The 21,414-nt window shown below is 41.1% G+C and overlaps 2 protein-coding genes across 4 annotated transcripts in view; both read left to right on the top strand.

The window, feature by feature from the left end:
* Window positions 1–985: 985 nt before the first annotated feature.
* ccdc14 (coiled-coil domain containing 14) lies at window positions 986–13,814 on the top strand. 2 transcript variants are annotated; one of them, XM_049012736.1, is made up of 14 exons: window positions 986–1,383; window positions 1,621–1,676; window positions 1,878–1,947; window positions 2,055–2,127; window positions 2,217–2,357; window positions 5,279–5,458; window positions 5,562–5,656; window positions 6,352–6,862; window positions 6,951–7,092; window positions 7,192–7,274; window positions 7,463–7,660; window positions 8,472–8,604; window positions 10,754–11,518; window positions 11,993–13,814. In XM_049012736.1, exons 1-14 carry the CDS (start codon window positions 1,351–1,353, stop codon window positions 12,051–12,053), a joined length of 2,541 nt encoding a protein of 846 aa, XP_048868693.1. In that variant the 5' UTR covers window positions 986–1,350; the 3' UTR covers window positions 12,054–13,814. The 2 variants fall into 2 exon arrangements, with proteins under 2 accessions (XP_048868693.1, XP_048868692.1); XM_049012735.1 differs by lacking the exon at window positions 11,993–13,814 and having other exon boundaries at window positions 10,754–11,876.
* A 3,483-nt stretch (window positions 13,815–17,297) lies between these two features.
* Window positions 17,298–21,414, top strand: part of mylka (myosin, light chain kinase a) — a 49,041-nt gene continuing 44,924 nt past the window's right edge. For both annotated transcript variants that reach the window (XM_049012730.1, XM_049012729.1), the window contains exon 1: window positions 17,298–17,553. The gene's annotated coding sequence lies outside the window, so the exon portion shown is untranslated. The remainder of the gene's footprint in view (window positions 17,554–21,414) is intronic.

The following is a 21,414-nucleotide window of genomic DNA, read 5'->3' as shown; positions in this document are numbered from 1 at the left end:
GTAGGTGTAGTGTTCTTACGAGGATTGTTTTGTATATTGTACTCGCAATAATCTTCGGTCTAATTCACTGAAACAAGAATTGAAATATTTAAATAAATGTTAAGCTTGGGTGAAAATGGCGTGTTAAGCAGCGGAATAATTATTAGACAATTATATCGATCTCCAGCGGTGAACACTGCAAGCTTTTGGTAAACATGTGTGCAACGCATAATAATTAAGCACTTATTCTAAACGATAAACCATATAACAAACTGTAAACACAAAAGGAACATTAAACTGAACCTTGACTTATTTAATTAGCCTACTCAACCTCAGACAAGCTACTAAAGCACATTAAAATGAATCATCTCCCGGGGGTGAAAATTACATTTACTGAACGGTCTCATTTGTTCTAATGTCACCTTGAAACTATTTACAGTCTTAAAGTTACAATTGTAGTAGGCCTAAATTCATAATAAAAACACAACCAGCATTCATACCAAATGTATTTTAACAAATCTCGTTCGCGATACGTACCTACTTTAGATAAAAGTTATATAAATAAAAATTATTCAGTTTCTAATTGAATCAGTTCCTTTATATAATGTGTTTAGTAGCCGACACTTATGGTATTTGGCATCAATAGTATAATAATATAAATAAAACACCACTGCAATATTTGTTTGGACTATAATCGTATTTTTATTGTAACTTATTACGAGTTTACATGCAATATAGGCTATTTCTTAAAATTTTAAAGCGGGACCGCAACTTGTTTGCCCGCGAAAAATCCCTACAAATGCTACAATTAATCTCCATGGTTACGTATCTCCCGCCCATTTTTAAGGCCAACGGTATTCAGCAGAAGGGCGTGTCATTTTTGACAGACGTATGAAATGTTAAATAAAGAACGTCATGATTTGACAGCCATTTTTTTCCACCAATGAAATGAGCCCATGCCTTGTCACAACACACGATGTGATTGGCCAACAGTGGTTTTGTTCCGTTTCATGGAAAGTGCCGTTTTACGGCTTTGCTGTGCTGGTGTTCGGTGAATTTCCTAAATAACATTTTAATCATACGTTGTTTTTTCCAGTTTCTCTAGTGGAATTGTAAATGTCTATTGATTTTCTTATAAATGTGCTCTCTTGGTTTTATAGACTTAAATAAGACAAAAAACACCTGTATGTCGATGAAGATTTAAGACTTTTGACAGCTGCAGAGACGATTGTTTTGTTTAGTTGTCATGTATAATCTGATTAGCTCCTGATTGTGTTATGAATTTCATATAGGTAACTTTCTAGTTGTCATGTAATCTTTCTTTTAAGTATGGTAATTCCTTTTTAGTTTTGTTAATGTGAACCTCCAATAATGGCTAAGCAAGGACTTGTTAAACAGCACAAGGTAATGTATAGTGGTCGTTCGTTTAGCAATGTTAACGTTGTTACTTGTCTTTGTTTAATTAACAGTTGCTCGATTAATATTTACCACTTGTGTGGAGTTAGTAGCTAACATTCATATATTTATAGCAATCCAGAATTATAGTAACAGTCTAATGAAAATGTGTTGGAATGACGTTTTGTAAATTGACATAAGTTTAATGCTGACTTGGTTTTATAAAAAAATGAATGTAATCCTCAGGTAATCTCATCAGGAAGGCTGATCGGCTCTGGCAGAGGAACAGCAGGAAAAAAGAAGTAAGAGTGCTGCTTTTAAAGTTTAATATTTAATATTATGACTAATTTTTTTTTCACTGGTTGTGTTGTTGTGGGGGGTGGTGTTACAAAGCAGTCCGGTGAGTCATGCTTAGCATATCAACTGTACTAGACCAGCTTGTACTTTAAGGCATCACTTATGGATCAGTGGGGTTTCCACTCTATTTATTTATGCTTTTCTAGGGTGCAAGGTAGATGCCCAGTCCCTGTGGATCCCTGTTATTCTCTTTATTCCACAGACTCTGAGGATCAGGTAAAAAATGTGTGTGTGTGTGTGTGTGTGTGTGTGTGTGTACTATAAAAGGCAAGACACATTTCAATTGAAACATTGTGAACACTGAAAGTTTCCTTATTTTATAGGTTACAACCATACACAAAGGACTAGATCGATGTGCTGCTTTGCTAAATGGAATTCTTAAGACTGAAAAAACAGGTATTTTTTTTTCCCTTTTACTTAAAGTTCTAGGATTGGCCTCAGTTCCATTTGTGACATGACCTTTCTGGTACCTTCTGATCGAACAGAGGCCAAGTCATCTCGCTCCAAACCTGAAAGACCGGCCCCCTCAAAAGCCAAATCAAAATTAGCTCCTGGAAAAGGTGAGGTTGTGAGGAAGAAGCCCCTGAGGCGGATTTGCTCGATCGCCCCCTCAGATACGAGATCAGGTAAACATGCTCTTATTTACAGCTGCACAAACAATCTAGTGCATGTGAATTTTGCAGGCTGTGTGCATGACTATTGGGACATTCTACCGAAAACTACATTTCCACTTTTAAAAATCCTGGGGGGGAGAAAAGGATCTTATTTTTGAATATAAAGATTGAGTCATATTGAGGGCACGTTAAACTATGAGAAACGTGTCATGCCATCTCATTGTGTTTTGATACTTAAATAAAGTACATTTTTCTGTGAATTTCACCACTTAAATGTCAGGCCCTATTACAGACAAATTTGTATATGTGCGAATGGTCTCCTAATGGATTTCTTTGATACAAATAATATTTTTTTATTGATCATATTGTCTCGTAATTCCTATAAGAAAGATAAGCCACATTTTGGTCAACTGTAGTGGATGGTAAGCACAGAATAAACTATCAGACACTAATATAGTTGTAAAAAAAAGTACATTTACATGAGATTTTTTACAAACCGGATTCCAAAAAAGTTGGGACACTATACAAATCGTGAATAAAAACTGAATGCAATGATGTGGAGGTGCCAAATTCTAATATTTTATTCAGAATAGAACATGAATCACGGAACAAAAGTTTAAACTGAGAAAATGTATCATTTTAAGGGAAAAATATGTTGATTCAAAATTTCATGGTGTCAACAAATCCCAAAAAAGTTGGGACAAGGCCATTTTCACCACTGTGTGGCATCTCCCCTTCTTCTTACAACACTCAACAGACGTCTGGGGACCGAGGAGACCAGTTTCTCAAGTTTAGAAATAGGAATGCTCTCCCATTCTTGTCTAATATAGGCCTCTAACTGTTCAATCGTCTTGGGCCTTCTTTGTCACACCTTCCTCTTTATGATGCGCCAAATGTTCTCTATAGGTGAAAGATCTGGACTGCAGACTGGCCATTTCAGTACCCGGATCCTTCTCCTACGCAGCCATGATGTTGTGATTGATGCAGAATGTGGTCTGGCATTATCTTGTTGAAAAATGCAGGGTCTTCCCTGAAACAGATGACGTCTGGATGGGAGCATATGTTGTTCTAGAACCTGAATATATTTTTCTGCATTGATGGTGCCTTTCCAGACATGCAAGCTGCCCATGCCACACGCACTCATGCAACCCCATACCATCAGAGATGCAGGCTTCTGAACTGAGCGTTGATAACAACTTGGGTTGTCCTTGTCCTCTTTGGTCCGGATGACATGGCGTCCCAGATTTCCAAAAAGAACTTCGAATCGTGACTCGTCTGACCACAGAACAGTCTTCTATTTTGCCACACTCCATTTTAAATGATCCCTGGCCCAGTGAAAACGCCTGAGCTTGTGGGTCTTGCTTAGAAATGGCTTCTTCTTTGCACTGTACAGTTTCAGCTGGCAACGGCGGATGGCACGGTGGATTGTGTTCACTGACAATGGTTTCTGGAAGTATTCCTGAGCCCATTCTGTGATTTCCTTTACAGTAGCATTCCTGTTTATGGTGCAGTGTCGTTTAAGGGCCCGGAGATCACGGGCATCCAGTATGGTTTTACGCCCTTGACCCTTACGCACAGAGATTGTTCCAGATTCTCTGAATCTTCGGATGATGTTATGCACAGTTGATGATGATAACTGCAAAGTCTTTGCAATTTTTCGCTGGGTAACACCTTTCTGATATTGCTCCACTATCTTTCTGCGCAACATTGTGGGAATTGGTGATCCTCTACCCATCTTGGCTTCTGAGAGACACTGCCACTCTGAGAAGCTCTTTTTATACCCAATCCTGTTGCCAATTGACCTATTTAGTGTTAATTGGTCTTCCAGCTCCTCGTTATGCTCAAATTTACTTTTTCCAGCCTCTTATTGCTACTTGTCCCAACTTTTTTGGGATTTGTTGACACCGTGAAATTTTGAATCAACATATTTTTCCTTTGAAATGATACATTTACTCGGATTACACTTTTGATCTGTCATCTGCGTTCTATTACAAATAAAATATTGACATTTGCCATCTCCACATCATTGCATTCAGTTTTTATTCACAATTTGTTTAGTGTCCCAACTTTTTTGGAATCCGGTTTGTACAAAAAAAGTAATGATGGATACACACACCATTTTCATCTACATAGATAAAGAGTTTGGACAGGACTGTGACAGGGCCTGATGTCACAGGATCTTGCAATCGGCCATTTAACCTGCCATTTCAATAACTATTTCAGGCATGGTTTGCATTTACTGCAGTTCTTTTTTGCAATATTTTAGCCTGATAGGGCCTGAGCCTTTTGCTAGTCCTCCTCAAAAAAACTAATGCAAAAACAGGCTTAAAAATCATACAGTTCAATGACAGAACTCACCCTTGATTAGTATCACTGTTTTGAGTCATAACCTTAAAGGCTTTTCATGTAGCGTTTTATATAAACAGGACAGGTCTGACCAAAAACATGGGCACGGTTTTAAAATATTATTTATTTGTAGAATTTGTAATATTTTTCCTGTTTTTAATCAACTGACGTGTGATAAATTTGTTATGATGTTTTATCTGAATTCAAGTTTATCATAACTATAAAAGATGTAGCTTCAGTTTGGCTGGGGACAGTCCATTTTTCAGGATTTGTTGTTTATAAAGGACAAAACCATCTGAGAAGCTAAATGGCACATTCTTTTACGGAAACGCTCACTAAAATGAGCCCTCAAGTCAGATTTATACATTTTTGTATTATTCAAGTTTTATTCACTGTAAGGATCCAGGACAGATAATGTACATTTCTGGTACAATGGTCCATTTCTAATTGTCGTCACTGACTATTCCTACTCGGTAGTATGATTTCCTAATGGAGCTAGCAAAATAAGCTCTGTGCTGACATTGGAACAAAAAAAATAACAACCATAATAGACTGGTATAGTTTTTATTTTGTTTTTCCCTTGGCAGCTGTCCAAAAGAAGATTCTGTCCTCGCAGGCATTCCCTGCAGTGCAAGAGCAGCACTGTGTTCACGCACTTGAGACTCCCTTTGGGCGGCCAGTGCCAGCGCCCGGGGCCAAGCCCTCCTCAGGGTCCAGGCCAGGCGCGGGTCATCAGGCACACATCCAGAGCAGCCCCCCAATCACAGGTTTGCACCCACACCGAAAGGCTAACCGTTTGTGTCTTTTCGTCTATTTTAAGCATGTCCTGGGTAAATTTTTTCCCCCATGTTATAAAATCTTGTATTTCAGAGCTGAAGAATCCTCCTCTTTTTAACTGTTGGTTGACAACCTCCACACCAGCCTCGAGTGCCGACGGGGCCAATAATTCAGTGCCCAGTGAACCTGTAAGATTTGAAATTTCTTGTTGTTTTGTTGCAGATTCACCTTTATACTCAAGGAGGCAACATTAGAATTTAGAGATCAGTGGTCATTGTGGACGCACCACAGCACGCAACAGTGAAATGTGTCCTCTGCATTTAACCCATATGTGACATAGCAGGGGGCAGCTAATTCAGCGCCCGGGGAGCAGTGCTTGAGGGCGGTACCTTGCTCAGGGTACCTCAGTGGTGCCTTGCTGGTCAGAGATTCGAACCAGCAATCTTTCAATTACAAGTGCGCTTCTCTAACCATTAAGCCACCACTGCCCACAACTGGGGATAGAGATAGTGCTTAAATGGGGATTTTGTGTGTGTGTGTGTGTGTGTGTGTGTGTGTGTGTGTGTGTGTGTGTGTGTGTGTGTGTGTGTGTGTGTGTGTGTGTGTGGCAGTAGTCTGACATCTCTTCCAGTGTGCGCCACTCCTTTGTGCCCTATGCTACTTGGCCAAGGGAATGGCAAATGGATAGAATTTTCCCATTGCTTAGAAATCTCTTGCTCATTCTTAGACTGATCTTAGACCTTTTCTTATAGTTTTTCCCTCCATATTTCTTTAAGTGTACAAACTGTGCAGGTGTGAACTTCTACCATTATTTATAGAGAACTCTATAGAATATCTGGTTTGCCAAAACTTTTTTTTTTATTTATCTCTTTACATTATACAGTGCGTGTTGAATTCTGCACTCTGCCAAAGGTGCTCCAGCAGAGAGGACTACACACCCCTCAAATCCGATCGTCTTGCCTGTTCTGGCCCAGCGGCCGTTGGGTCCTTGTGTGAGGAGCCCATGTGGGGCACTAGGCTGACTCCGCAGAGCCCTGTGCCTGACAGCCAGGGGTCAGCACTCCGGTGGCCAGAGGGTCCAGCTTCTTTACGAGCGCTGTGTGATCCTGTGCAGCTGCAGCGAAGTGTGCCCGATATGGGGGCACATGGCGGGGGTGAACTCCAGCCGGCTGCATCGGGGGAAACTTCGGAGTATAGCGAGGGCAGCTCAACGGAAGATGACGAGCTGGACTGTGTGGACGTCACACCTGTCAGGGACATGGGATGCCAGAGTGGCCTTGAGAAGCATCAACCGCCCCCCCAGGAAAAATCTCTGAGCCCCGAGAAGACTGCCAAGAAGGTCCTGACTGTCAGAGGCCTCCTTGGGGAGCTGAAGGCCCTGGTGGTTAGTAAAGGTAAACGCCCTCTCCGTTACTAACCCGAAACTTACATGCTGTGTTACGCAAACTTCTCATCCTGGACTTTTCTGGTCCCGGTCCTCAGCTGACTGTGAGGCTCTTCGTTTAATCGCCGAGGTCGAGCAGAGCATCAACCTCCTCCCCTCCTTGGTGGCCGGTTCCAACATCCAGGCGGAGATTGCGCTCGCTGTCCAGCCACTGAGAAACGAGAATGTACAGTTACGAAGGTGCCATGGAGAAGGCGGCCTCTTCATGATTTCATGCTAGCGTGCGTAGACTTGCGTCTTAATTGTGATGATGCTGACAGTTAATCTTTTACATAATAGGCGTTTGAGAATAGTCAACCAACAGTTGATGGAACGTGAAAGAATGGAGAGAGAGGCCAGACCAGCAGATTGCAACTTTGAATGTAAGGTTATATTCATCAGACCGAATTGTCTTACACCTCTGGATACTTTGCCCCTGGCTGTACTTGTTTTACAGATTCTCTCCATTGTATATGGTTTGTTTTACCCACATTACATGTAACATAGCTGGAGCACAACTCTTCTCCGTCTGCTACAGTCTGACGTTTTTGGTTTCTCTCACGGGCTTCAGTAATCTCCCTGCAGTCCGTGAACCTGTCACTGCAGAGTCAGCTCAAGGAAGCTCAGAGAGACATAGAAGCTCTTCAGAAGAGGAACAAAGACCTACAGCAGGAGAATGGCAAACTATGGAAAGATGCAGAGGACAAACAGAGGGAGCTACATGAGAGCAGGCAGCAGTGTGAGCTGGACATTATTCGTATAAAAATGGGTAATTAACGCTTTTCTAAAAGTGATGTACGAACTCCAGTCCTCAGATCTGAGGGTGCTGGTTTTAAATTAAATATTTGTTTGCAGAAGAGTAATAGTGGACTCGCTTATAACGGAATATCGTCTAAACGGACAAACAATTTAGTCCCCAAGGCGGCTTTTAGCTGTAGTGGGGCAGTGTGTGGCTCAGTGGGCTAAGCCTGTGTCCTTGTAATCAGAAGGTCGCAGGTTCGAACCCAGCCTCAGCACGTCTGCGGGTCCTTGAGCAAGACCCTTAACCCCCAGCTACGGGTGGCAGCCCTTCGCGGTCAACTTACTCCACAAAAGAGCAAGTTGAGGGAGGTGTAAAGATAATTTCCCTACAGGGGATCAATAAAGTATCAATTATCAATTAATTAATTATTAGTTTTGTTTGGCTATAACGGACATGCAGGCTCTGCCTACAAGGCACGTGGCGTGCTGGTGATATCCAGCGCAGATACGTAGTCGGGATTATTAATAGTCATGCATCTGGTGAGTATAATACAGTATAATAATCTATACCACAAGTGTGTCTGCTGGGGTGTGGCATGAGTAAATGGTGTCCTGTAGTTGTGATCTGGGCATACAGCAACTCTGGATATAACGGACTTTGGATATAACGGACTGTTTTGCCAGGTCCCTTGAAGTCCATTATAACGGGATTTTACTGTAATTGATTTAACTTGGAGTGGAAGTTTCTAGATGTTTAAGACTCAATCTCTCAATTTTTGTTTAATACCTCCAACTGTACGTCTATATGAAAACTTCAAACAGGCTTTCACCCCACACAGATGTGGATGCCGCTCTCTCAGAGATGAAAAGCTACCAGTTCAAACTCCAGGAGTCACAAGAGGAGAACAACCTACTGAAGTTGCACCTCCAGCAGAAGGAGGCAGAGATCAACAGGTTGAAAGAGCTGACTAGGTGAAGCAGAATTACCGCTGTACCGCAGAGAGTAGAGGGGAGACTCTCAGAGACTCTGTTCAGATGTGACTGAATGGATATCAAATCAAATGTTATCTGTTTACTTATTTAGATTTCGTCTAGTATCATACACTGGTACTGCGTCTTATTTTGAGAATCTGAAAAGATATCGAGTTAAAACGGATCTGGGGCCTGTATTACGAACGGGGTTTAACCAAATCAGATTTAACCCGGAGTCAATTTGCAAACGCGGGGTTGACAAAATCAGGTTGTCTTAATCGGTGCTAATCAGTACTACGACTCCAGTTTAGAAGTTGATTCGCTACATCAGTGTTAACTGCATTGGAGTTTGTACTCATTCACAAACATGGAGCACATTCGGCAGCACAGGTCACCGTTTGGGTCATGGCGCGATCTCCATATTTCACGGAGGAAGACTGCATGCTAATTAAGCAGGATTATGAGGAGTTTAAATCAACGCTGCAAGGAAGGTCCAATACCACTGCAGCCAAGAAAAGCAGGCAGGCTTGTTGGCAACGTATTGGCAACTGCATAAATTCATACGTACATTTTCATGGTCATAAAACGTGGTCTAAAATATCTCACGACCGAGTATTAGACTATGAAGCGTTGTCTGAAAAGAATTGAAGTACTGTTAATAAATACAGAGGCTCACAGATGCGAGACAATTCAGAAGTAATCCTATTATTACTGTTAAGTAATGTAATGCTTCCTAAACTTCCATTACTGTAATGTTACTCATAATGTAATCCTAATGTTAATAACTGATCCGATTTCAAATGCAGTAGTAGTGGAAAGCGTACGTGGCAGCAAGTCAGGATGAAATATAAAAACATCATGTCAAGTGGTAGGGCTATGTGTATTTATATTTCTACTCATTATGAAAGATTTGTTGTGTCTTGCCTCCACTTAATAGTGTGTTTCTATGTTTTACAGCTAATAGGAAAAAGGTGTCTGTTCATATGACACTTAATGGGAGGTGAGCCATTGTTTAACAAATGATTTACAACAGGACAAAACAGAAGCATATGTGTAATGAGAAAACGACTAAGAACTTGTCAGATTTTTCCTTAAAGTGCATCAAAATTGTACATCAGTCATAACAAATATGTTGGAGAAGAAGCTAACAAATTTCAAATCACCACCTTATGTGACTCCGATAAGTGAAGAGAAGGTGAACCTAAGGTATACGTGTGGTCACTAGCTCATATATCAGATCTAAAAGGATATTATGAGAAAAATACCTGTACATTGATGCTGTGAATAGATTTGCGATTCACATACACACACAGTGTCCTCCCAGGGGTGCAGTGATTGGGATGTGTGTGCAATCGATGATTCCTATGACCCTTGGGAATCCTATGAGAAATTGTTTTCAGTAAAAGCGATTTCCCTATGAAAATAGAACATTTTAATGCTGTGATTTCCCTGCGGTTGCATGAAACCCTTCTTTATTCCGCAGAGCACTTAAATGACCAGGGAAAACCACAAATGCATCCAACAGTTTAGATAGAGCAAGCAGCACCTTGCGAACCGCACGGCAAACAGTATTTTTGCTCAGATGTTTGGCATCACCTGTGGAATACATAAATTGGCCACTGACAAAATATCGCAGCGCAAAGCAAACTGCTCGATCGTGACAGTGAGTGGAATTAGAGTCCGATTAACTGATAATAAGTTACCTACCTTCAATGGAGAATATTGTCTGGGTATGCCAGTGGATTCCAGCAATCTCTAAAAACCCTCACCCTGCGGAGAGAGCCCCTCATGATTCGCGCACTAATGTCGTATGGATCATCCAGGTACGCCAGCACTGTCTTCAGAGATGTTGGAGTGGTGGTGCTCATATAGTGCTGGCTTACACAGAAACCTCAACTTAACCAAGAACATAACCTGCTCAGAGCAGGTTTGAGATGCAGCGTAAATTGCCATAGCAGCATGCCTCAAATAAAATCTAACCACCTTTCATAGTATGAGTTAATCGCGAAGTTACACCACACGTCATCAAGTTACTCGCAATGTTACCCCGATAAGCCAGTAACCCCGCTTCGTAGTACAGGCCACTGATCTCAAGTCTTTTAATGCGCAAAGGTGGTTTTTCCACTTATGGCTTCTTCTCGTCTTCCAGGCATCTTCCTGATAACCAATCCGGTCTCTCAGAGTTTCATCGGGAAAATTATGCATTCAATCCAACTTCACACCTGAGTAAAACCGTTTTGGACTTGTTTGAAGATAAGCAGAAGGTGGCCTGCCTGTTAGACCCTGCTTCTGATCCGGTACACGTGTACCTGAAGACTTTGGATACAAGCGGCCAGGTGCCTTTGGATCATGGGTACTCTTCTGACAAACCCTCTACTCGCTCTGAGTGGGACAGCAGAGGAACAGTCAAGCTGCCAGAAGGTGACCACCCACCAAAGCACAGAGGAATAGGCGCCACTGAGAATAAGCTTTTTAATTTCACCCTATGCAAGGTTCCAGAGTTAGAGAAGACCTCCTACATCCCATTGAAGGAAACCAAAAAAGTACAACAGTCAGTAAGTCCACCAAAGTTGTTGGAAAGTAAAAACACAATGCTAAATGGGCAAGAGCCAAAGATCTCATCACACTCCTTGGAAAAATTGCACCTTTACAAGAATCATTTATCTGGCAGGGCTGCCTTAGATGATGCTGATTGTGACTTCCCTATAACGAACTTGGCTGTGACTCATCCTTCTCGTTCTAAAAACGTCACACCGTTGAGCGAACAGCAGCACCTTGTTCCTCCCAAGAACGTCAGTGTGTCCACCCTGGATTCTACCACCCTGTCCTACGAAGACAAATCCATGGTTTCTAACTGCAGCTCCAGCTCCTGGACCACATTCAACACCCAGGATGAGTTGGACTTCAGGAGCGGGTTAGCAGCTCTCGATGCTAGCATTGCCACCCTCCAGAAAACACTCCAGTCTGATCTCAAGATATGAGTTTTGACCCCACCGTTTTCAGTAGATGCTAAGATGCTTGAATTGGAAGTAAAAAAGGATTCATTTGAATTTTTTATTGGAACAACTATTAAAATTACATAAAATTACATAAAAGTGTAGGATGTTAAGATATTTAATTTGGTGAGAATTTTTCCCCCATCTGTTTTGATGAATTATGGGTACTTTTGTCAAATCACAGGACAAGTTTTAATATAAACTATTTTTCTGTATTATGTGTGCTTTTAAATGTTTTTCCACTTTTGATAATTTAATAAATCATTTTTAAACCCATTGTTTTATTTACACTGACTTGTTGAATTAACATGGCAGAATGTTCTTCATGATTTTCATCACTGCAATGGGTTGGAGCGCCATCCAGATAATTTCCCACCTTGTTCCCTGGACAGGCTTCGGATCCCTGCAGCACTGCATCGGATAAACAGGTACAGGAAATTGATGGATGGGTGATTTACAAGATTCTTCTCAGATTTTATAAAATGTGAGATTCTTAAGTTTACTCTTAAATAATATACATGCCTTGGTTACTGTTTTTAAGGCATTAATTCCTGACTTCTCTCCCATTAGTCCCGAATTTTGGTCTTGATTTTCAATTGCAGGTGTATGTGGGCCATATGGATGTCAGTGATTTGCATGATCATTTGCAAAGATGCTTCTGTGCTCACTAACATTATATTTTTTCAAAGTGTCTGGGAATTCAGTTAAGTTCTTGGAGGGAGGGAGATAACTCTCTTGGGGTAGATTTAAATATCTAAAAGAGCATAAATCTTAGGGCATGGTCAGTCTACATGGAGTACCTGTAAAAGTGACATTCCCTGGAGTGATTCAATGTAGTGCTATATTACATTTTAGCTCTAGGGGGCAGTAATATTGAATTTTAATGAAAATTGTCGTTTAGGCCTTTTAGATCTCAGAGTACTGAAAATCAGAACGACCAATAGATTATACTTAAGCTGACCAGATAATCCATATCTGGGAGGACACTTTGAGCTACTACAGGTTTAATAACTACTTTAAAACTGAAAGGCTTCTGTGCTCAGTTCTGCTTGTGCTTTGGCTTGTTTCTTTGCTTGAAAGACCCATCCAGGTGTTTCACACTAACATTAGTGACACATGCATGGTTCTGGAAGACTGACCAACCAGCACACTGAAAAAATTCTACGCTTAAGTCAAATCCAGGTTCTTCTAATTGAAATGGTAGTTTACAAATTCTGTCTTAACTCAATCCGTGTTACGGAGGTCACTAATGCCGCCTCTGAGCCATTCCAAGATAATTAACATGCTTGTTGTCTTTGATGAATTCGGCAGGAGGGGGTGAGGAAGCAAACTCAGCAACCCTGCTTCCAGCACTATTGCCGATGAATTGGGTTTTGCAAACACTAAGGGCACAATGAACAATAAGTTACATCAGTTAGAAACTGACGTGCGTTTATATGTGTTCTCCAGGCATTAAGATCTGAGGTGAACATGTTTCACAGTGCTGACAATTCTAAATCATTAACACCTGTCTAAATCTATCCTGTAATGTCCCTGTGTGACCAGCAGGTGTTGCTGGCCATCCTCTTCCCCCTCTCTGTCTTCTAGCCTTTCAGCCCTAGTGTGTTCTCCTTACTCTCCAGATCCCTACATAGTTCAGTAGGTTGTTCAGAGACTGTTAACCCTCTGGTTATGGGGTTGAGGCTGGCCTGCTACATCCGTTTATTAGCATTTATTGGTTTTTAGTTTTCCCCCATGTTTCCTATGTTCTGTTTTGGTTTCCGGGTCTTTGGTTTGCTCTGCATGTGTCCAGTTCACTTGTGGTCCTGTTTGTATTTTAGTTCCTTGATAATTATTCCTAGGGCAGTAATTCCCAGTGTGTGATTGGTGTTCTCTGTTTCAGTGATTGTTAGAGTTCCCTAATCATGTGCTCATAGTTGTATGTTCCTCCACCTGCTGCCTGTTTCCATCTACCATGCTGATTGGTTAATTGTCTCATGTGCCCCATCTGCCCCCTCGTTAGTTCCGGTTATCTGTTTGCATTTAAGTGCTGGCTTCTACTCTGTTCTGTATTTAGTCAGTGTGTGCATGCTCCCTTGTCTATGTTACTCTGCTTATTTTCCCTAATTGTGTTACTGTAAATTATGGTTTCCTTAGTTTGTTAATACTTGTTTTATTTTGACCTCTCCCAGTGATTTTGTGATTTCTCCTTTTGGTGTTCAGTTTGTGTTTATTAATAAACCCCTGTGTCTCGGAGTCACAAGTGGATCATCACCTTCTTTCCGCCTGCACCATTCCTCGCCGCCGTGACACTGCTTGACGGTATTAGGAAGCCAATGACCGCGTGCATAACCTAAAAAAAATATTATGGAGCAAATGTATAGCGTATTTTAATTGGTGCACATGCAACATTTTTAACATGGATGGCTGATTATCACATGCATTGGAGAATGTCACCTCTAATGATGAATGGATCAAAAATTATCCATGTAACTCTAACACGAACCCAAAGGCCTCCAATAAGAATGTTATTCTCCTGAACTGTAATGCAACACTCTGGAGAAAAAAATGCACATAAAATTTTGCTGAGACCCTTACAGCCATAAACTAAGTGGTGTGAATCTGGAAGGACCAGGTTTAAAGCCCGGAACACGCCAAGCCAATTTCTGGTCATCAGAAGCCTTTGGCTATCAGTGAGAATCAATTACTGCCTGTTGGGGTGGGTCAGACATGACTGGTCCCCATCTGTGTTTCTTTGGCTTATTTATCATGATAATGAAACTAGTCAAAGCTACAGTACTTGGTGAAACTGAGCTCTTTGATTGGGCTGAATGTCAACCATCACGCTTAGTCATGCTGGTGTGTACCAGCACAGGAACTGGAGGGAGCTGATCATTCGTAGGCCTTGGTCTTGGTCTGGTGAGTAGTCAGTTTAAGAATAAGCTATCTATGAGGTTTATCCCAACATTTTGGGCCAGATCTTCGCTATATCAACATCAACTTATATTTACTTATCCTGTTACTGGAATTTGTCCACAATGAGTTTCACAGATAGTATGGGACATTTGAATGCCTATGGAGTGACTCTGTATAAGTCAACAAATGTTCTGTGAATCTGTGAAGGCAGAAAACTCTCCTAAAGGACCTCTGCACATAAAATGGAGAATCGATATGGAATATTATTAGGGTTAAAATAAGTCTGGTGGGATTCGTTTTGCATCTGCTCTGTAAATAAAAAGCAATATGCTAGATCCAAACTCCTCAATAAACAGGATGAACATCAATGTGAAGCACTGTGTTTGGAAATGTTAAACGAGAATGCCTGTAAAAAATCATCATGTCTGCATAGTTACCATAGGCAGAATTATAATACTATCCATTTAAAAAGTCCCAATTTATAAAGCAGTATAAGATAAGTACAGATTAGGGGAAGATTGTGTTCATAAAATACTAATCGTTAGCCGCCCTTGAGGATTTTAAAGTTTTTATCGTAAAAGATGCATAAAAGAGTAAATTGCACTTACATGAGAATGGTGTGTTTAAGAGCCTGAATCAGCAAACCACATTTATTTGTAGCATCCCAATCCTTTCCTATACCCATAATACACTTTGTGATATTGATCCATTTCAAGAAAAAGTATTGAAAAATGACTTACTTATTAATGAAGACGGTGTACTCACCAATGACAGAGAGAGTGCCAAAAACTGAGTAAGAAAATGATCACGGTAAGGGCAACAATCAAATCTGTAGTGCATGCCAGAAGACGCTTTACTTGAAGCCATGCTTTTTGTAATTTAGAAACTCATTTGTCATGCATTATAATATATTCATAGAGCATTATAAACATGGCTATAAATGTTTGGTAACGCTTTACATTAAGTGCACCTTCATAATGCATTCATCATGCATTCATAGAACATTCAGTGCACTTTTATAATGCATTCATTATGCATTCATAGAACATCCATAAGCAGGATGCAAGTACACCTTAACATCCTAACATCCCTTAACAGCTATAATATACATTAGCAAGAAATGTTAGAATGTCAAGGTATACATACATGATGTTTATGAATGTTTTATGAATACTTAATGAATACATTATGAAGGTGCAGTTATTGTAAAGCGTTACCAAACATTTATAAATAGTCATGACACATTATAGTCATGTTTATTATGCATTATGAATGCTTTATGAACCTGTCATCTATAATGCACAATAGCTTTACATGGATGGCCTCTCAATCAGCCAATAACAGTGGGTCCCCAGGACTGGAGCTGAGAACCACTGTTTTATTATTGGCTGATTGAGAGGTTGTCCCAAAACACTGTGGTGACAGTTTTGTTTATATCATGGTTTGACTTTGCTCTGCAGCTAACTTGGGAAGTAGGTTTACTCCAAGTAGCTTTAATGACTCTCACTCAGGGGGTTTTGGCTTGAAGTCTGGCCCGATTCAATGCTTCCTTGCCCAGTGATCTCACAAATTTCTTCCTCATTCTGTTCAGGTAGCTTACTTTCAAGTGAGTCAGCTTAATCTGTGCCTCTGAGCTATAATTCTTTACCCTTAAATCCATTGGTTTACTGTTCAAATATATTTCACCTTAAATCCTGTGCTTACTAGAAGACACACCCAATCTCCATGAGCTCTGACTGTAACTACATACATAGTCACTGACTGAAAAAAAACTGCGGGCAGAAGGTTGTTTGTAGCCAATCCATCCTAAATTGATAACCATCTAGAAGTAGGCCTATATACAGAATTTGAACTTGAACTATGAAGACGCGTCTGATTAAATCACATTTTTAAAGTCTGTATGAATGGTATATTTCCATAAAACACGTGTTTAAAGTCCACTGCACCTTGTGTGTGTCTTTATGAATATATACTTCATGCTTATGAAACTTGGCCACCATCAGCAATAACACGACAGGATGAAAGAGTTGCAGCCCAAAAAGCGCAATGCACAAGGTCCGGCGACAGACCGGGGACTTGGCCGGTTGTGTTCACCATTCAGCCTCTTAATTCAAATCGCATATGGTCAAAAATGATCAAACCACATGCTACAGCTGTCTCTACCTAGCGAAGTGCACTTTCTTCTCAACAGATGTGAAAGGAAAAACACAGCGAAAATGAATGTCTTTTTTTAAAATGTCGCTCCAGGTTACATAGCAGAAACAATTCAATCCCTAATATCCCTGATACAAAGTAGTGATACAATATTTAAAGCCTATAGACCACGTGTATTTTTGTTGTCCGTACCTGGAAGCAGTAGTATTTTTGCAGGTTGACAGCGATTTATGTAACTTACTTGGGCATTAAAGTCATTTACCGTGTATTTAATTCAGTCGAACGTTCAGATATAGTTACCCTACCCCGCTGGTACAAAAATATATAATGATCCTGTTAATGTGGCAAATTAGACCTATAAAAACAGATTATTTATTTATACTTTACAATTCCGTTTCTGTGCACCTGAATTAGCACGATGTAGCACATGCATGACAGGGAACATCAAAACAGACAGAGTATATATTGTCTATCTGTGTGTTCAGTCACTATAACAAAAAGCTTGTTAATTATGGCAAATCACCTTATAGCTAAGAGATCATTATTTTACTTCTTAATATATGTTTTTATCTTTATTAAAGAGGACCAACAATATCTTGCATACTTTTTCTAAACAGTAAGGTGGGCTTGTTCAGCGGTAGCCCGCCCCTGCCAATGCTCCAATATCTACACCTCTGGAGGGTCGCTTACATTTATTCTCCAAACTAGAAATTTTGCAACTTGGATATCTGAATATCCTTCCAAATTAAGGCATACAGTAGCAGTTCAAAACGGATAAAACTGCATTTCCCACATCTCTAAACTGGAAAAAGACCGTCGAGTGGTAATACTTCATGCATGACTACGAAAGAGTCTAGGCGATACGTTGTGGGTAGAGAAGTCGGATAAACCAGCGAGTATTACGGTAAGATAACCTGAACCAGAAATGTCTTGTATGTTTCAGCATGTGTGACTAATATGTATTATACAGAAGAGGATGACGAAGTCTAATCGTGTGTGTCATAAACTTGACTTTGGAAAGCAAAACTATTACAAACAAATGGCACTATGGAAAAACGTATCCACGTACAGTCATACATTTCTGGACCTTCGACGAGTAAAAAAATTGCTTAAATTGCATTTATTATTTTGAGCGTATGATACTTTAAATGAAATTTTAAAATTAAAATTAAAATTTAAATTTAAAATGAAGTTTTAAAAATCTTATCTTTGCTTTGTGGTAGATGTGTTCCTGCTTGTTTATTTTGCACAATTCATAACGATATTTTGTCATCGTTTGTTTCCGAATTGCATATTTTTATTGATGGAATGCCTTAGCTTTCGGTCCTCTTTCCTTGAGCTGTACGTGCAGAAAGGCGGTGCAGGAAATAAACGGCTCGACCCCATTGTTCCACTTGTCAAACTCCAAATATCTCCGTGGGGGCTTTCGATCCCTCGGAAGTCTGTTTCCCACACCTCTGCTTCCAGAACGTGCCATCGCACCCGTACAGTATGAATCGGGAGGGTCCGGAGCACTGTGATTACTTTACTGATGTCGATTCTCCTTTCTGGCTCTCACTGGCATTCTTCATATATTTAATTACGCCTGAGATGTATCATTTACTGGGGGAAAAAAAATAAACCTGTCGATGTGTGTGGCCATGCAGTGACTCAACTGAATATTGTCCCTTAATAGAGCTTAAGCAGACCCATCATTTGACTCCAAAACGTAAACAAATTCAAGGACACGCAGACCTCTGAACCCGATTGATCATCTGCTAAATGCACACGGTTCCACTTTCGAATAAAGCTGCACTTTTGGCTAACTTGTTCTGAAAGGGACACCCCCTCGCCTAAACGAGATCAGGATACAAATGAGTTTCTCGGGCGGCAGTGCCAGCAGTAATTAAGGCCAGATGATTGAGATGGTAAACTTAAACAGTAACGAAGTATTTAAATAATCATTTCCCTCCAGCTGTGCCCTTGCAGACAGCTTTCCCCTTATAATATGGCATATGTATCTATTTATTTTTTAAAAAAAGCAAACTTCGGCGCTTCAAGATGAGCTTCGTCAGTTTGCCGATCATTGCCGATAAAAGTTGGCTGTAGTTTCTGTCTGGTTTGTTTCTAGTTAATGCTGGTTCTCGTATATCAGTTCTACCGGCTCCTGCTACCTGTACTTTACACGTGACAAGTACATTTAGGAAAAGTGGGTTGACTAGCTGTTAAAATAAACTTTCACCTAGCAGAAACAACAAGGGCTTTATGTCAGTGTGCACTGTTGTCTCAGGTCTGAACTCGTTTTGTTGTCACTATTTTTGAATTTATGTATTTATCATTGAATTTATATGGTTGCAATTGAACTTCCTGGGGAGGGGGGGGGGGGGGGGGTAGAAGCGTGTCCCATCATTGATTAGATAATGTAGTATGACAGGGGAGGCCAGGATCAGGGTGTTGTGAGGCTTTAGCCTCCCTAAAATGTTATAGCACCCCCACCCAACCACCATCCCAAATAAATGTGTATATATTTGCTTAAGTCATGAATAGCTTTTTACATTATATATGTTTGCCATCAGGGTGGCATGGTGGTGCAGTGGTTAGCACTGTTGCCTCACACCTCTGGGACCCAGGTTCGAGTCTCCGCTTGGGTCACGTGTGTGGAGTTTGCATGTTCTCCCCATGTCGTCATGGGGTTTCCTTCAGGTACTCCTGTTTCCCCCTACGTTCCAAAAACATGCTGAGGCTAATTGGACTTGCTAAATTGCCCGTAGGTGTGCATGTGAGAGTGAATGGTGTGTGAGTGTGCCCTGCGATGGGCTGGCCCCCCATCCTGGGTTGTTCCCTGCCTCGTGCCCATTGCTTCCGGGATAGGCTCCGGACCCCCACGACCCAGTAGGATAAGTGGTTTGGAAAATGGATGGATGGATGGAGAAGCAGTTGTTTTAGTAAGTATCAACCGCTGTCATATTGAAGTGTTACTCACTTCAAGACTGGAAGGCAGACTGGTTGGTTAATATGCTAAGGAGTCCTATCCACGGTAGTCCAGTAGCCTTAGAGTGTGATTGCGTACACACTGGCCTTCCAACATTACCTAAATTGTGGAAAAATCCTAAGTGCACCTTTTATGGAGAATGTGAGCAAACTTTTCAGGTCTCTGAGTCACAGTGCAAGGCCTTTCCAAAGAGGACAGACACACGCTGTTTATCAGTGTGTTTATCAGTGTACCTATGTAGGTTTCTAATTGATTTGTAACTAATCGATATCTGGCTGCCTTGTCCAAAATGACTAACGCTTTCGTCATGCTGTTTTTCTGCGTGGTTTATAAATGACATATTGGAAAATTGCACATATCGTTACTGATTCTAATGTTTTTGTTATCGATTATTAGAATGGAACTGGATTTCTGGCTGCTGATTTGTGGGCTTTAGGTTTTCACAGAACGTTCTCACCAGACGTATTTTCGCCTTGACCTCTCACTATAGATAAGCGTGGCTTGTCCTGTCAGTGGGTTCAGGGTGATGCATTCCCATGAGGGTAAATGACCTCTTGGTTAGGTAAACTACGGAAACCCAACAGCCGAAATCTTTGTCTGTGAAATAAGTTCACATTTTTCTGTCCAGCTCCCACCACAGACAATTAGACCAATTTGTTTCCTAAAGCTGACCAGCAAATAAGCATTTTTGCTCACCCGTCTCAGCTAATTAAATGCAATGTGTGTATACAATATCGGTCACTTCTATTTATCTTATGAAACTGAATTTAGTAACAGGCCGTAATGTCTCTTCACAGATATGCAAGATGAATCATGTTTCCCATAATACTCAGCACCAAATCTGCTGCAATATTTACAGGTTTGTTTTCGTTTTCATGGGAATTTCCTGCCACCATTCGAGGGCAGTCAGGACGCACAAGCAAACCCTATATCCGCCTGTGGGATCTCTGATAATCACCCCTGTGTCACTTATTCCCCCCACAGCCACACGCCGTGTCATCCTTAGCCCCCAGGAGAGGCTCACGTTTCAGACATCTAGCGGAAGCCTCAATATTAATTAGCGCTAAGGATATCTCCATCTCTTTATACCGGTTAAAGTTATTTTTAATTCACGGCTTTTCGTTTTATGCCGAGCGACTTCACTGATGCTTTCATACAAAACATTTACACAGCTGTTACACGGCTGTTTTCAGGGTACGCCGTTAAAGTTAAGTAGCTTGCTTTGGGGCTTGGCACGTGGTGTTATTTTACTACACACTTCTAGACCTGGGGGGTTGAATCCCAGCCTCGTGAGCGTGTGTGGAGTTCGCACGTTCTTGTCTTGTCCTGTGGGGCTCCTTCAGGTACTCTGGTTTCCTTCCATAATCCAGAGACATGCAGCTGCAGGTGAATCGGAGTTTTGCCCATTGAGTTTGTGTATATGTGCCCAGCAGAGATGAGAAGTTCAGGTCCAGAAAGTACAAATCCAGAGCAAGTTTTTATTCCAACCAACCAATTGAGTACTCTGTGGATGTGGTTCTTTATGCTGAACTGCTTGGTTGAAACAAAATCTTGGTCTGGATTTGTACTTTCTGGACCTGAACTTTCCTCCTCTGGTGCCCTGTAATGGGCCAGAATCCTACCCAGGGTGTTCCTCAGCCCTGTGCCCCATGTTTCCTGGATTAGGCCCCATGACCCTGTACTAGACAAGGGGCTGGAAGCTGGAAGATCTGGCTCACAGGCTGATCTGGCTTAGTTGTACCAGTCCCTGTTCTTAACATCCCCACTGGCTGCTGCCCTAGAGACTGACGGCTG

The sequence above is a fragment of the Brienomyrus brachyistius genome, chromosome 1 (genome assembly GCF_023856365.1).
Source record: "Brienomyrus brachyistius isolate T26 chromosome 1, BBRACH_0.4, whole genome shotgun sequence".
Lineage (NCBI taxonomy): Eukaryota > Metazoa > Chordata > Actinopteri > Osteoglossiformes > Mormyridae > Brienomyrus > Brienomyrus brachyistius.
This window is presented reverse-complemented; position numbering and strand designations above follow the sequence as displayed.